Source organism: Hemitrygon akajei, chromosome 8, assembly GCF_048418815.1.
Source record: "Hemitrygon akajei chromosome 8, sHemAka1.3, whole genome shotgun sequence".
Classification (NCBI taxonomy): Eukaryota; Metazoa; Chordata; class Chondrichthyes; order Myliobatiformes; family Dasyatidae; genus Hemitrygon; species Hemitrygon akajei.
This window is the reverse complement of record NC_133131.1, coordinates 114,196,980-114,213,298: the sequence shown is the minus strand read 5'-3', so window position 1 is coordinate 114,213,298 and position 16,319 is coordinate 114,196,980. Positions and strand designations below refer to the sequence as shown.

The following is a 16,319-nucleotide window of genomic DNA, read 5'->3' as shown; positions in this document are numbered from 1 at the left end:
CACTACCAATAATAGTATGCCTATATTTATAGTGGTGTTATTATACCACTATGAATGCTATAATACTGATAAATAAACATGCTTCTTTGATCTCAGCAGAACGTTACATGTTCCTTGATGTAGATTATGTTATTCACAATATATTAAGGATTCTTTACACTGCCCATTCAACTTAACCATGTTTCAAAGTTGCATTTGTCCTGAAAGTTGAGGAGTTTGGTATTCTTGGAAGCGATTTCTACTCGAAATGTAAAAGAGATGTTAAAGTTCAACAGCATTGATTGGGACCCTTTCGTCTGTTTGAGTGTTTCCTGATCATTACTGGTTTTGTCCCCAACCTCTTGCTGTTGGGGAAGGCTGACCATGAAGGTTTAAAAGTGTGAAGTCTGAATCTGATTTCTAGTTTTTGACTGGTAGTCAAGCAAGAATTCTGATGTCTTTGGATCAAAGTAATTTCTTGAGCAAAAATGGCCTTGAATAATGTACCTAGAAGCTGAAGGTTGAGAAAGTAGAACAAGCTCAAGGGAAATAAAAATTCTGACATATTGTCAACAGTTAGTTAGAAGACATACATTTAAGAAAATCTTTTATGTGTAATTTGTTAAATATATATACTGCTTTTCTTCTGTAGGTGCAGAGATAGATTGTGAAGATAAAAATGGTAATACCCCATTGCATATAGCTGCTCGATATGGACATGAGCTGCTTATAAACACATTAATCACCAGTGGCGCTGACACTGCAAAGTGAGTAACAGCTATTGACAGAAGTGAATACTTTCCTGTGATATTAGGCTGTGTTACAAAACAATTTGATTCCAATAATCATGTTTGATAAACTGTTGTGTATTCCAAATTGATGTTTCAATGTGTGTTTATGTAAGGAATGCTAGATGGTGAATAAGATTAAGGACCCTTCCTCTTCTCATGCTCCCATTCTCACATTTACTTTATTTCTCATCCAGTTGAGTCATTCATCCCTGAGTCATGTTTGGAGAAGTTTTAGTTATTCAGCCCACAACTGCAGTTGCTAAGGTCAACTAACACAACCAAAAAAGAGGATTTCCCCATTGAAGATGTTGGAATCGTGTCTTCTTTGGAACATTCTTTCAGAAATGTACTTCAATGAATCTACTTTGTAGCATGAGATTCAAAGTCTTAAAAGTATTCCAGTTGCTGCTTTATGAATCTTGTTACATTGATAATCTTGAAAATAGGTGCCCAAAATGTTACTCTATCTTTCTTTCATGCTTATAATTATTACATTGCAATTTATTTTCATGTTTTTACATTTCCACCAGATAGGAATTCTGATAAAAATTATTTTCGCTTAACTTTTTTTAAATGTCCAGAAAACATAAAAAGAAAGTAAAAAATTGAAAACAAGGACGTCGAGAATTAACAGAGATAGTGAGTAATTTGTACACAATGTTAGACTATAGAAAAACTTTTTTTAGAAGAACCTAGGAAAGAGAGCCAGGGAAAAGGGGAATGAATCCCAGCACTATAGTAACAGTACAGACCATCAAAGCATCCGTGTCTTAATCCAAACAGATCTTAGACTCTTGGCTTGTTATCCTGTTGCCATCAGCAAGTTTTGCAGTTATGATAGTACTCCTCTTTGTATTTTATCTTTAGCATGATTTGCTCTTTCCACATATCAGTTCCCATTTTTATTATTGACCTTCCATTTATTAGCTACCTTTCAGTTCACCTCTTTTACTTGTTATTAATTTTGTGTTGTTACTTTTTGAAGGGCTTTCGTATGGAGGTTTACCTTCCTGTTTTTGGCTGTGTTTTTCAGTAGCCATAGATCATTCATCTGCTAGTTCATAAACGTCTCTATATTGAGTTTTGGATGTAGTACTAAATAATTTAGGCTATGTTGATTATGACTCATCCCCCCCCCCCCCCCCCAAAATGCAAGTGTAAAGGTTTGCTAAATGTGCTGTCTTAGTTTAGCAGAGCATTAATGTTGAGAATGAATTATCTCAGTTCATATTTTGAAGCTGGTTGCTCCATCTTCCAATTTCCAATGAGATTTACAAGATGTTTTCTGCTTGGCATTGCTGCATGTCACACCTCCAATGGTGTCCTTATTTCAGCTGCAGGGTCATTGATTGATGTTTTGCTCCCTTAACCCTGGTCCCTGCCACCCCCTGCACCTGTCAGTGGGGTTAATCGGTCGCCCAATTTCTGTCCTTCCTCTTCAGCCACAGCCAAAAGCTGCCCATTTCTGCTTCTTCAGCCAACCCTCTGGTAGCCTTCCTGAGTTTCACTTCAGTCACTGCGATATCATGGAGTAACCTTGTCTTTGATGCACCAGCAAAGACCCGGGATCCTACCTCCACAGGGTACATGGTGGTCCTCTAACTAGTTTACTTACACTCACCTGCCAGGTCTGAGTACTTCAGCCTCTTCTGCTCATTCCTACCATGGAATGGTTAACTCAATGCGGAGGACTGTTGGTGGCCATGGACCGCAGTACATTGTCTGGGTGGAGAGATGTGGTGGTGATTTCCATGGGAACTGTAGCTGTCTGCCAAGATCTGCCCTCATGTTCCAGTCAATGCCAGTGCAGAGGAATCCTGAAGGAATTCTTGGGCAGGTGCATTCAGCATTCTTACCAGCCTTAACAAATGGGATGAGTTGTCCTGCTGGGGAAAGGCTGCTTCTCGCATCCTGCTTGTCGGTCCTTATGATCTCCGCCAGCTTCTTTAGGACCTGGTTGTACAGCCATCTGCAGTGCCCTTGGGACAATGCAGTCTTGCATCCTGTCAGGATGTATTGGTGTTATCACACAGTGGGCAGCTATCCTCGCTGTTGAACCACTGGTGAAGATTTCAGGGCCAGGGCAAGGTATGATAGGTTGCCCTGATGAGGAATCTGAGTTTGGCTTGTGGGACCTTCCGTAAGAGAGACCAGCTGAATGACTGGTTGGTGCCCTCCCATGTTGTCCTTTTTCTCTGGCAGCCCTGCGCCACTGCCTTCACCGTGTAGCACTCCTGCTGTCTTTGTCACCTCTACTCTTTTTTGAGGGCTTGAACCAGAATCGTGCTGCCTTCCCCCAGCCAAGTCCCGCATGTCCAGCCTGGATTCTGTTGACAGTCTGGCTGCTGCAGCCTGCTGATGGGCTGGTCTACTTCAGCTTGAGCCAGTATGGATTGAGGCATTGGCACTCTTCACTAGGTGTAATCCCTGAGCTCAGCGACGTCAAGTTTTCTCCTGCTTGTATGCCAGGCTGATGAATCTCAGTGGCAACTGCAGTTTGTTCTTCCTGAAGAGGCCAGTTTCCAAGAAACACCAAGGCAGCTCCAATCATTTCTGGATGTATAAGTTTGACTATCCCATCCTTCCTACTGGCTGTTAATGAAGGAATTTTACAAATTTTCAGAGACCACATCACCCTTTGGTACAGTGTGTACTTGTAGCACCACACTTTATACTTTCCGGGTTGTTGGCTCTGTTGATTCTGACCAGGCCCTCTGCAATCTGTTTCTGTGCTACTTTTTCCATCTGCCTGTCAGAGAGCTCTGCGGTGTACTGCCTCCCAAGGTTTCAAATGAGCTGCCTGGCTGACAATGGAATTTCCTCGTCCCCTACAACAAAGGTGATGTTGTCGCTTCTGACCCCTTTTCGGAAGGATAGGCTTTGTGTCTTGGGGGGGCTTGATCTTCCTCCTTTCTTAGTTCACTAGCTTGTCCAACCTCCAGTGGCCTTCTTGTGTGAAGAATGCTTGTGACATTATCCATGTAGCTTCTCAGTGGAGAAAGCCTCTGTCCTGACTAGCTGTATCCCACAACCACCTGCCTTGCACCAATAAGGATGATCTCGAAGACTGCCCCAAACAGGGTGGGAGAGATGGAACACCTCTTTGTGATGTCTGTTTTGAGCTGCTACCACCCGATTGTAAGGTCTGAAAGAGAATCCCGTCAGGAAGTCATTGAAGTACAGGTAGTCCCCAAGTTACGAACGTCCGACTTACGGACAACTCGTACTTACGAACCGAGGAAGGAGAACGCCGTCCACCGTTTTAAGTCAGATCGTGACGCCATCAGTCATTTTAAGTCGGATCGCGATGCTGTCCACCATTTTAAGTTGTTGCAATTGACACTGTGTTGAGTGTTTAACTTTGTATTTGGCTTAAATTTTTCTTAGTAAGATTCACCCTGACCCTGCCCCCCACCCAGTTCCATTTGGCTGGTGGAGCAGTGAGATCAGTGCCAGGCTCGAGAACGGTTTACGAGTTCGACCCAGTGACAGACTGCTCCCGTGCCGGGTTGATGTCGAGCTCGCAACTCAACCTCGTAAAAAAAAAACGCTGCCACCTCCAGTTTAAATTCCCACGTGGAATATTGTGGAAGATCCAATACCCAAACCCAGCACAGCCCCCACTTGTCCCATTCAGCCTGTCTCAGTGTGGTGGTCCTTAGGGCCCAGCGGACCTCGGGAGCCGGCGGAGCTCGGGACCCGCCACCCGCAGTGTTTCTGTTCCATTGACGGGAAGCGATCGCGATTGAAAATAAAGTGGAAATAATAAAGCGTTTGGAAAGAGGTGAAACGTCATCGGTCAATGGAAAAGCATTAGGCTACAGTCGGTCAATGATCGGAACAATTTTAAAAGATAACGGATAAAGTGAGAATAATGCAGCATGTGAAAGGCCCTACCCCGATGAAAGCTGCGATTATTACTAAGCAACACAGTGGTTTAATTATTGGAATACATACGTTTCTTAAGTGTTTTATATGCATAGAAAGGTAAAATATATACTATATACTAAGACAAACGTTTGACTAACTGATGCTAAATAATACCGGATGTACTTGTTCCGACTTACGTACAAATCCGACTTAAAGACGGACTCAGGAATGGAACTCGTACGTAACCCGGGGACTGCCTGTAATCAGAAACTAGGCCTCTAATCAGGAATGTAAACAAACTCCATCACAAAGTTGCTGAGCTGGTGAGGTATAGATCCATAGGCATTCGCAAGATCCAGCCACAAAACATGTAGGTAACCTTTCTCACATTTGGCTCATTGGATCTGATCCCATATCAATGATGCGTGCTGCACACATTTAGGAAGCCTGGTACTCCTGCCTTCTGGCAGCTGTTGTCATTGTACCTATTGCCCATGAAGTAGCTGGTCATCCTCTTAGTCGCTTGGAGAAGATTTTTCCCTTGGCGTTCAGCAATGCAATGCTCCTGAACTGGTTGATGGAACTGCAGTTCTGCTTTTTGGGGCTGAACACTGCCACAGCTCTTTGCCACTCTGATGGGATGTGTTGGTTTTTCCAGGCTGTTCCACACACTATCTCTCCTTTTTTCTCCTGCACTTACAAATGCGCTCTTTCCTTTGCAGTCTGGTCAGTTTCTGCTTCACTTCATTCCACAACAGCTTCTAGCCCACCTTCTCTTCCTAAATTGCCTTCTTCCAGTGTTTCTGCTGCTGGTGCCGCCTTCGTACTAGCTGCTGTATGTCCTCCTCCCTTCCCTTTTTTCTTAGAGCAGTGGCTCACTTGACATCAACTTCACCAAATCTACCTCTACACGCCTCTAGAGGAAGTCTCTGTATGAGTTAAGCCTGTCTTCCACTTGGCTGCTTAGCACTTGTTCTAGGATCTGGCCTCTACCACTCGTCCATTTTGTTTGCTTTTGGTCGCTTGATCTTGTTCCTGCTTCCTGGTTTCTTCCTCTTAGCTTTGCAGCGTGACTCCACAGATGGGGAGATGTCAGCTGTGTTTGTGTGTTCCCACACAGGAGGGTTGCCCTCCATTGATGGGCCTTCCTCCCCTACCAAAAAGCACCTCAAGCAATGTTGGGACCAGCTCTGTGATTTTCTACCTGGCTTTGGGTCCCTCTTATCTGATCTGCCAAAGCTGTGCAAGGTTGCTGTTGGCCTTTCTTGCTGTACTTCATTCTGCCCGATGGATTTGTAGCCCCCTATGTGTTATCAGGTTCTGCCATCCACACCTGCGCTTCTGAAGGATCGTTATTTAACTATAGTTCAGAAGTGTCTTGTTCCCATACAATCAGGACTCCACATTGTGTCAAAAATATTGAGAGAAAATTCAGTATCAAGATGTATATTCTATTAAAAAAACTTATTCTGAATAATGATGAAAGATATTTTGTATGAATTTATTCTTCTCCTGAAATATATAAATTTAGAAAATGGTGTACAGAAATAATTAATCTTAACAGTGACAATTTAAGTATGTATTAACATAATTAGATTGCAGCATACACACATTCTGGTGAAATTTGTGGCAGCAGTACATTGCAATGCATAATAAAACTATAAATTACATTAAGAAATTTATATAAAAAGTTAACTAGCTAGTGCAAAAAGAAAGCAAAAGAAGAAAAAATATGTAGTGAGGTAGTGTACCTGGGTTTATTGCCCACTCAGAAATCTGATGGCAGAGGGGAAGAAGCAGTTCCTGAACCATTGAGTATGTGTCTTCAGGCTGCAGACCTTCTTGATGGTAGCAATGAGAAGAGGGCATGTCCTTGGTGATGAGGGTTCTTAATGATGGATGCCACCTTTTTGAGGTATTACCTTTTGAAGGTATCCTCAGTGCTGGGAAGGTTAGTGCTCACAGTGGAGCTGGCTGTGTTTACAACTTCTTGCTGCTTTTTCCAATCCTGAGTGGCGGCCCCACCAGTTAGAGTGCTCTCCACGGTACATCCCTTTTCTTCATTTTCCCAGTTCTTCGATGTCTTCTCAATAGCTTATCAACTAGTTTTGCATATTGTATTCCAGAAACAGGGTAACTGCTGCTTCTAATATGCTCTGTTTCCAAGAATTTGTATTCTATTTTTAACTAATAAGTTTGTAAATATGGTGGTCTTCCAAGCCACTGCCATCAACTGCACTATAGTATTGGCCATAGGCAACGCGACCCTGAGGACTGGGGGCCTGTTCTTCCCAGCAGCAGCAGCAACGAAGAAGGTCTTCCTGGAGATTTCCAGATGTTCCTCTGTGCTCCCACGTCCATTTTTCATCCGATTATGATTGTGCACGGCACCCCGCTTCGCAAATAACAGATAATCAGCTCCGGAGTGGCTGCTGCAAGCTGCGTCACGCCACCATTTTGGATAAATTAATTTATTAATTAACGATTTTTACTTTTGTAAACCTATATTACTTAAGATGAAGAAATATTTAGAGGGACTCACAATGGCTTGCAAAGCAACTGATAAATTTCCTGTTATCTCATCTGGGGATCACTAATGGAGCAGAGTGAAGATCTGTAAACAAGAACTACAAACCAATTAATAATAGATTTGATTTTAATGACAGCCTTTAATATTTGATTGTGAAAGAATTTAATTGAGAAAAGGAAATGTTTATGCCCTTAATAATCTAATGATTTCAATTTCTGTTTCTTCCACTCCAGTCGGGGTATCCATGGAATGTTTCCTCTTCATTTAGCCGCCTTAAGTGGTTTTTCTGATTGCTGTCGCAAACTTTTGTCCTCAGGTATTTGCAATAAACTTTTTTCTTGGTTGCAGTTTCAAGTTTAGACCCCAATCATATCAATTTTAGCTCCACTCCCAAATTAAAACTACTACCCTTGACCATCCATTAAAAATTGCTCTTCATTTTTATTCTCTTTCGCAACTGCATGTCAGGTGATCACTGGATTACCAGTATGGATGGGATTATCAGTTGATTATTTTGAACATAAATTATACAAAGTTACTATTTTATCTTCTAAATTTTATACAAAATAAACAAGTATTTTTCATTTCTTATATTATTACTATATTGATTTAAAAGAGAAATTGATAGCAATTCAACATTAAAATTTTTGCTGGTAATTTGTTTGGAAAGGTGAATATTGCTATAAAATTTCAAAGAGCTAATTTACTTTGCAGGCTTTGATATAGACACACCAGATGAATTTGGCAGGACCTGTCTTCATGCTGCTGCTGCTGGAGGGTGAGTAATGACCTTGTGCTTTTTTTTAGCAAGTAGCGCTGAGCCATAGAGCAGCACTAATTGTATCCCTGTGTCTTTTGGAGCTGCAGTTATTATCTAGTCAATGACATACAAATCACATTTGTTGTGCAGAAGCTGGATTGATTACTAATGTGAAATCACTGCCATTAAACATGATGTTGTTTGAGACCCTTTTAGGAAAATTTGTATTTTGGTATTATTTTATTTAATCTTAGAGTCTTGCTTCCATTTTGTTAATACTAACTCTTCTAATAGGACCTCACATATGCATAAAATGTCCTTATTAAACGTGTGATTAAACATCAGAATTTGTTCATTTGATTTATTATGGATAGCGTTTAGATTAACATTCTGTGGCTGTAATACTTCACAAAGTTCTCATGAATTCTGCGCTTGCAACACTGTGTGTCAGACAGAGTGGTCAGCAGCACTAGGGCTCCACAGGGGACTGTCCTGTCTCCCTTTCTCTTCACCATCTACACCTCAGACTTCAACTACTGCACAGAGTCTTGCCATCTTCAGAAGTTTTCTGATGACTCTGCCATAGTTGGATGCATCAGCAAGGGAGGCTGAGTACAGGTCTACGGTGGGAAACTTTGTCACATGGTGCGAGCAGAATCATCTGCAGCTTAATGTGAAAAAGACTAAGGAGCTGGTGGTGGACCTGAGGAGGGCTAAGGCACCGGTGACCCCGTTTCCATCCAAGGGGTCAGTGTAGACAAAGTGGAGGATTACAAATACCTGGGGATACGAATTGACAATAAACTGGACTGGTCAAAAAACACTGAGGATGTCTACAAGAAGGGTCAGAGCCGTCTCTATTTCCTGAGGAGACTGAGGTCCTTTAACATCTGCCGGACAATGACGAGGATGTTCTACGAGTCTGTGGTGGCCAGTACTACCATGTTTGCTGTTGTGTGCTGGGGCAGCAGGCTGAGGGTAGCAGACACCAACAGAATCAACAAACTCATTCCTAAGGCCAGTGATGTTGTGGGGGTGGAACTGGACTCCCTGACGGTGGTGTCTGAAAAGAGGATGCTGTCCAAGTTGCATGCCATCTTGGACAATGTCTCCCATCCACTCTATAATGTACTGGTTAGGCACAGGAGTACATTCAGCCAGAGACTCATTCCACCGAGATGCAACACTGAGCATCATAGGAAGTCATTCCTGCCTGTGGCCATCAAACTTTACAACTCCTCCCTCGGAGTGTCAGACACCCTGAGCCAATAGGTTGGTCCTGAACTAATTTCCACTTGGCATAATTTACTTATTATTATTTAATTATTTATGGTTTTATATTGCTATATTTCTACACTATTCTTGGTTGGTGCGACTGTAACGAAACCCAATTTCCCTCGGGATCAATAAAGTATGTCTGTCTGTCTGTCTCGTGTTTTCAAATTACTAGTGTTTTGGTGATATTTAGATTAAACGTAAAGTATCTGGTAACATGTTATGGTTATTGTGAAGATGTTTAGAATAATCTCCAAGAAGTTAGCATGTTGTTGAATAAAACAAGAATGTCCCAGGTTATTCCTCCTTGATTTCTGGCCTGTGGTGCCCAGTTGATTTTAGCTGGAAGAAAATTACTGTGTTACATTTGTCATGAGCTCAATAGGAAATTATACCAGATTGAAATTGTTGATTCCTTGGTTGTGGATATACCATTCCCGGGCTTATCCGGGAGTAATGACTTTTAGAGAGTGCTAAGTGGAACATAGGTGACATGTACAAAGAAATTATGCAACACACGAGTCAATCAACACCACTACTTGATGCCAGTCTTGATCTTCTGTGTGACCAAACACCACCTACCTCGTAAGTGGCATACACATGTGACCTCAGTCTTTCCATCATAAGAAATAACAAAAATCCCGTGAGAATTGTATTAGTACTAGCAGCTTCGATTGCCTAGTATTAATAATCAGTACCAAGGCCTGGAGATCCCACCTTCACTCAGCCAATTGGACTTCTAGTTCTTTCATTCTTGATCAGTATCTGTAGAACCATCCTGATGAACACAGTTGAAGTTTATTAAGATAACTTTTTAAAGGGATAAGATTAGCTTTATTTGTCCCACGTTCATCGAAACATACACTGAAAAGGGTTGTTTGTGTTGAGGATGTGCTGGGGAAAGCTGCAAGTGTCACCATGCATCTAGTGCCTGCATAACATGCCCACAATTACTAACCCTAACCCCATACGCGTTGCATAATTTCCCTGTATATGTCACCCACCTTGAACAGGTACAGATTTTGAAATACTTCGTGTAGAATGAAGGAAACAAATGCATTCCTCAGCAGGCATTTAAGATACTGCCTGGCCTGCTGGGTTCCTCCAGCATTTTGAGTGCATTGCCTGGAATGTCGTGTACAGTTTTGGCCTTGCCTAGAAAAGGATATTCTTGCTGTAGAGGGGATGTAGTGCAGGATCACCTGGTTAATTTCTGGTATTGGCACGTCTGACACATGAGAAGAGTAAGTGTTAAGGAAAATGCAAGGGGAATGTTTCCTGAGCTAAGGAATATGAAGTCAAGGCTTAAATGAAAATCAAGTGTTTGCAGAAGCTCTAAGTCTGAAGTAAAAACTGAAAATGCTAGAAATCAGATATTAGGAATAAATTGAGAAATGCAATTACTCAGATGGTATTGAATCTTTGGAATTCTCTACCTTTGGAGGCTGTGGAGGTTCAGTCATTGATTTACATTCAATGTTTTACATTCCTGGATTGATAATTTCTGAATATTATTGGTGCCAAAGGATTTGGAGATAGGACTGGATAATGACATTTCAGCTCGTTCCCTGAACCACTACATCTCATGATCATCACGTAATATCTAATCTGAATGAGGAGAAATTCTCTGCAGCTGACTATCAGGACAATGCAAGTGATTGCTTTCAGTTTTGTCAGAACCTTAGCTCCATGGCCATCCTAGAAATGTGTCTAAAGCTGGGTCACATAGTCTGAGATCTGGATGTTGTGTTTGTCATAAAATAAAGATCATTTCTAGTGTACAGTTGGCCTTTTTCAATTTTTAAAATCAACCACCTTTTCCTCTGCTTTTAATTCAGCTGATTGCAGTTGAAACATTCCATCATGTCAATATTTCCTCTAAACTTGATTAAGTCATTGTTCTCCAGCAGTCCTTAAATCTTCTTCTCATGAATGTACTTATCTATTTCTTGCTATCCACATCTTGCACTATTTCATTGACCATCAAGTTTTGTAACTTCTTCCAGCTCTGAGCTTTCTAGTTCTCTGGGTTATTCCAGTTCCACCTTCCTGTACTCTTAATTGCTTCCCCTTTGGTAGTTATATTTTAAATTGGCTTAGCCACAAGAACTGGATTTGTCTCCTTGAGACCATGTGCTCTCTTTCTTTTGCCTTAAAAGTGCTGTTCTGGTGGCTCTATGTCATTTTTTTACATTGCTATTGACCCTATTGAGTTTCTTGCAACACACTTTTTATCTTGTTGAGACCCATGGGTTTTGCTGCATGCAGTGAAGTCAAATTGTCAATCAATTTGGCAGAAAGCTACTTTGTATTTTGGATGAAGCCAAAGTAGATTATCTACTCAGTACTCCTGATTTTAAATGCTTCAATCTTGTACCTTGCACATGTGCCTGAGTCTTCCATCTTTGAGGAATCCAATATTCATGAAACCGCCATTTCCTGTAACCAAGTTGTCCATCGTCATATGTAATAGAATTTGTAAGGACTGCAGGAATCTTATCATTGCTCATGGGATCATTTACATCTGCTGTCTTTTCTGTTTGTTTCATTTATTAATTTGGAGTTTGCTGACACTGGTGAGGCCAGCATTTACTGTGAACACCTAACTGCTGTTGAGAAGGTGGTGGAGAGCCACCACTTTGAATGGCTACTGTTATGTACCCCGTAACTGGGTCACTTACCAGCGAAGATAGAGAGGTCCGTTGAAGCCTGATGGTACTATTTTTAAAAGTCTTTATTTATAAAGGGGCACAAAAATAAGATTAATACAAACATTCAGATAATATATGTCGTCAATACTCAATCTAAAAGCGCGGGTATAATCATAATCATCAATAAGAAATAACTCTATCGTTTGTCTAGGGGTTACTGTATTGTCCGATGAAGAAATAAAAGTCAATTGTCATTAAAGATGCAGCTCTTTTGGGTTGTAGAGAGAGACAAGTCTTAAACTTGCCCGTGTCTTTTATGAGGCCGATCCGTTGAGTCGGGGGAGTTGGTTCCCCGTTATTAGTTCAAAAATCGTTGTCAGTGGTACCAGCCACCGGCCCCCAGGCAAGGGAACCGAATGCACGTGGCTTCCTTCAAATGGCTTCCCGCTATTACGGGATCGCTAGCGTTTCTTCTGGTGCGTCTGAGGGGCCATCTCTACAGCCCCTCTTTTATCTTGACTCGCAGGGTAGTAGATGTCAATCAGGTTGGGGGTGATGCAATCTCTCTCTCAACCAGCCCACTTTGCCCGAGGGCTTGCACGTAGCATAGTCCCCAATCCACAAATGTGTCTCCAAGAGACAATGGCCAATGTCGCGTTATTTTGCATCGCCGGGGAACGAGGCATTCGGCACGTCTCTCTCCCATTTCCTGGGTCCACTGACCCAACCCACTAGTGCCCTTGCGATTCTCACAAAGGAGGGGGCTGCGGGCATAACACTACAAGCTTTCTTGGCAAGGTACTTCTGAAATGTTGGTGGGTTAGGATGTTCCAGAGAATTAGGCCCAGAATAGTGATATTTTTCCAAGTCAGGAAGGAAACATATCTGTAGTAGTATTCCCATGCACTTTTTCCCCTTGTCTTTGGTGATGGATGTTGCAAGTTTTGGAGGGACTGCTTGAGCGTCCGAAGGGAAGTAACTGTAGTGCAGTTACTGTGCACTGCAGGTGCAGGATGTAATGTTTAGGATGGTGGGTGGGCACTAGCCAGGTAGAAGGCATTGTCATAGATGGTACAAATCTGCTTGAATGTTACACTCATACCATCACAATCCTGGCTTATACGTGTGGATAGCGGAAATGAAACCCAGATGAAGAGTTTCAACTCAAAATGTCAACTGTGAATTTTTCTTCAGATGCTACCTGACCTGCTGAGTTTCTGTAGCATCTTGTGTGTTGCAGTGGAAATGTTTCGTTAGTAGATGAGTTGCTCTCCACAGGATACCCCGCCTCCAGCCTGCACATACAGCACCATTAATTATGTGCTGGACCAATTGAGTTTCTATTAATAGTGACTGGAAGGGTAATAATGGAGGACTCAGCCAAGGCAATATTGTTGAATTAAGGTGAAATTCAGAGAATCTCACAGTTTTATTCTATTCCCATAATCAGTCTATGCCTGAATGTTTTCTAAGTTTTGACTGCATACCGGCATGCATTCCTGAGAGTTTTTAGCAAAACTAAACAAATATCTATATTTTAGTCATATATAGTACTGTTGAAAAATCTTGGGCTCGTGTATATAGTAAGGGTACTAAGACTTTTGCACAGTACTGATAGTAGAAAACATAGAAAAACATATGGCACAATACAGGCCCTTCGGCCCACAAAGTTGTGCCGAACATGTCCCTTAGAAATTACTAAGCTTACTCATAGCCCTCTATTTTTCTAAGCTCCAAGTGCCTATCCAAATGTCTCTTAAAAGACCCTATCGTATCCGCCTCCACCACCGTTGCCAGCAGCCCATTCCACCCACTCACCACTCTCTGTGGAAAAGAACTTACCCCTGACATCTCTTCTGTACCTACTCCCCAGCTCCTTAAATCTGTGTCCTCTTGTGGCAACCATTTCACCCCGGGAAAAAGCCTCTTGACTATCCACACGATCAATGCCTCTCATCATCTCCAACACCTCTATCAAGTCACCTCTCATCCTCCGTCGCTCCAAGAAGAAAAGGCCGAGTTCACTCAACCTATTCGCATAAGGTATGTGCCCCAAACCAGGCAACATCCTTGTAAATCTCCTCTGCACCCTTTCTATGGTTTCCACGACCTTCCTGTAGTGAGGCGACCAGAACTGAGCACAGTTCTCCAAGTGGGATCTGACCAGGGTCCTATCTAGCTGCAACATTACCTCTCGGCTCTCAAACTCAATCCCAATACACCATATGCCTTCTTAACTAGAGAGTCAACCTGCGCAGCTGCTTTGAGCATCCTATGAACTCGGGCCTCAAGATCCTTCTGATCCCCCACACTGCCAGGAGTCTTACCATTAATACTATATTCTGCCATCATATTTGACCTACTAAAATGAGCCACACTTATCTGGGTTGAACTCCATCTGCCACTTCACAGCCCAGTTTTGCATCCTGTCAATGTCCTGCTGCAATCTCTGACAGCCCTCCACACTATCCATAATTTTATGTATTGCCTGTTCTGCTGGAAGGAAAAAAGTCATGACATATGTGAGAGATGATAAACCTGTTTCTGATATGGGTGCACTCTCTTGTGCACTGAGAGAGAGAAGGGGGTAGGGCCTGGGTAATCATGGCTAGGAAAGGAGGAAGGGCAATGAAGCAGGCTGGTTGGTCTGTCATATATGCACTGAAAGAGAAGTACTCATTCAAACCCTTCCCATTTTTTTTTACTCTTGCATCCTTGTCAATTACAACTTCAGCAACTCTAGTTCTGTCATCCATCCACACTGAGTGCAATCTAGAGGCACCAATTAAACTATTCAGATTATTAATGTGTGGTAAGTAACTGAACAGCTAAAGGGGGATCAGAGGGAAATGTGCATGCTCCACACAGGAGCTGTGAAGCAGCAACAGTGGTTGCTGAGACACTTCTAACCTTGTGGAAGGAAGTGGCATGTGGCCAAGTGGTTAAGGTGTCAGTCTAGCAATCTGAAGGTCGTGAGTTCGAGCCCCAGCCTAGGCAGCGTGTTGTGTTCTTGAGCACTTAACGACACATTGCACAAGGCCATCACAACACTTAAGTTCTGCAGTCAACAAGAATCTAGATAGATTAAAGATGGCAGCTTTCTTCCACTGAAGGGCATGAATTAATTAAATAACTATTTTGCTTAAGTTGCAGTTCATTCATCTGAATTTGAATTACACATCTTCCATTGATTTGTATTTATATCTCTAGTTTAATCATCTGTACCTCAGCTGCTTCACCACACTATCATGTTTAGCCTGCATATAAACTCCATGTTGGACCTTCATTAGAGAGATTGCTCCTTTATTATTCTACATATCATGTATTTAATTGTGTAATTTGTGCATTCTTAGTCATTCAACTAATAAAGATTACAAGTTAGGAAGAAATTAATTGACTAAAACAATTTCCATAGGTGTTTACCCTCCATTTTTTCATCAGATCAATCACTATGCCCATCAAAATGGACAGCAAGGTATTGATACTGCTCTAAAAGCTCACTGGAATTTCGGTCATTCTTACTATTGTGTGGAACCCAATGCTGCTTACTGTGTACTAACCAATAAAGATTTAACTTAGTCTTTGCCGTCATACTGTGATTTACAATCCATGTTTCCTGTGAGTAAACTCTAATAATAACTTTTGGAATTATTTTATAGCCTTGTAATAGCTGGTGTCATGGCACTAGTGTCCTCTAGGCCAAAGTATACAATTCTAGAGTAGTTGTATATCATCTGTGCTATTTCTGTTTGGAAATGGTCCTTTTTTTGTTAATCGAAGTATTGAAGGTATCATACTTGACCAACATCAATTTAAGGTGCCAATTTTTAGCTCAGACTCTACCTCCCAAGTTATTTTAAAGAATTTGGATTTCATTTTATAGTACCTGGATGACAGAGTAACGTACTAAGTTTAAGTGTTACAATGCCAGTGGTTTCTCAAAAACCATTGATGTTATTTTTCTTTCTACACGCAGTTGCAGTTGTATAGTTATATTATCAGAGTTGACAAAATGCTGTCAGTATCTTTGACTTTCAGTTTCAATTTGTACTTTATAGCTTTGTTATGTATTTTCTTTTTTATAGAAACCTTGAATGCTTAAATTTGTTGCTTAATAGTGGAGCTGATTTCAACAAAAAAGATAAATTTGGCAGGTAAGAACAGAAGCATTTCTTGAATAATTCATTGAGTAAGTAAATGTTGTAAGCATTCTCAGTCTTAATGAACACAGTGTTGCAATCTCAGTGGCTCTCCACACGGCTTTAGACCACCTGGACAGCACAAACACCTACGTCAGGATGCTGTTCATTGACTATAGCTCAGTATTTACACCATCATTCCCACAACCCTGTTTGAGAAGTTGCAGAACCTGGGCCTCTGTACCTCCCCCTGCAATTGGATCCTCAGCTTCCTAACCGGAAGACCACAGTCTGTGTGGATTGGTGATGACATATCCTCCTCGC

At 41.7% G+C, this 16,319-nt stretch overlaps 1 protein-coding gene across 3 annotated transcripts in view; it reads left to right on the top strand.

The window, feature by feature from the left end:
* The window catches only part of ankrd28b (ankyrin repeat domain 28b), a 200,761-nt gene that overhangs the window by 126,474 nt on the left and 57,968 nt on the right, over positions 1-16,319 (top strand). For all 3 annotated transcript variants that reach the window (XM_073054413.1, XM_073054412.1, XM_073054411.1), the window contains 4 exons: positions 632-746; positions 7,404-7,486; positions 7,885-7,948; positions 15,942-16,010. In XM_073054413.1, coding sequence (XP_072910514.1) covers positions 632-746; positions 7,404-7,486; positions 7,885-7,948; positions 15,942-16,010 — 331 coding nt within the window. The remainder of the gene's footprint in view (positions 1-631; positions 747-7,403; positions 7,487-7,884; positions 7,949-15,941; positions 16,011-16,319) is intronic.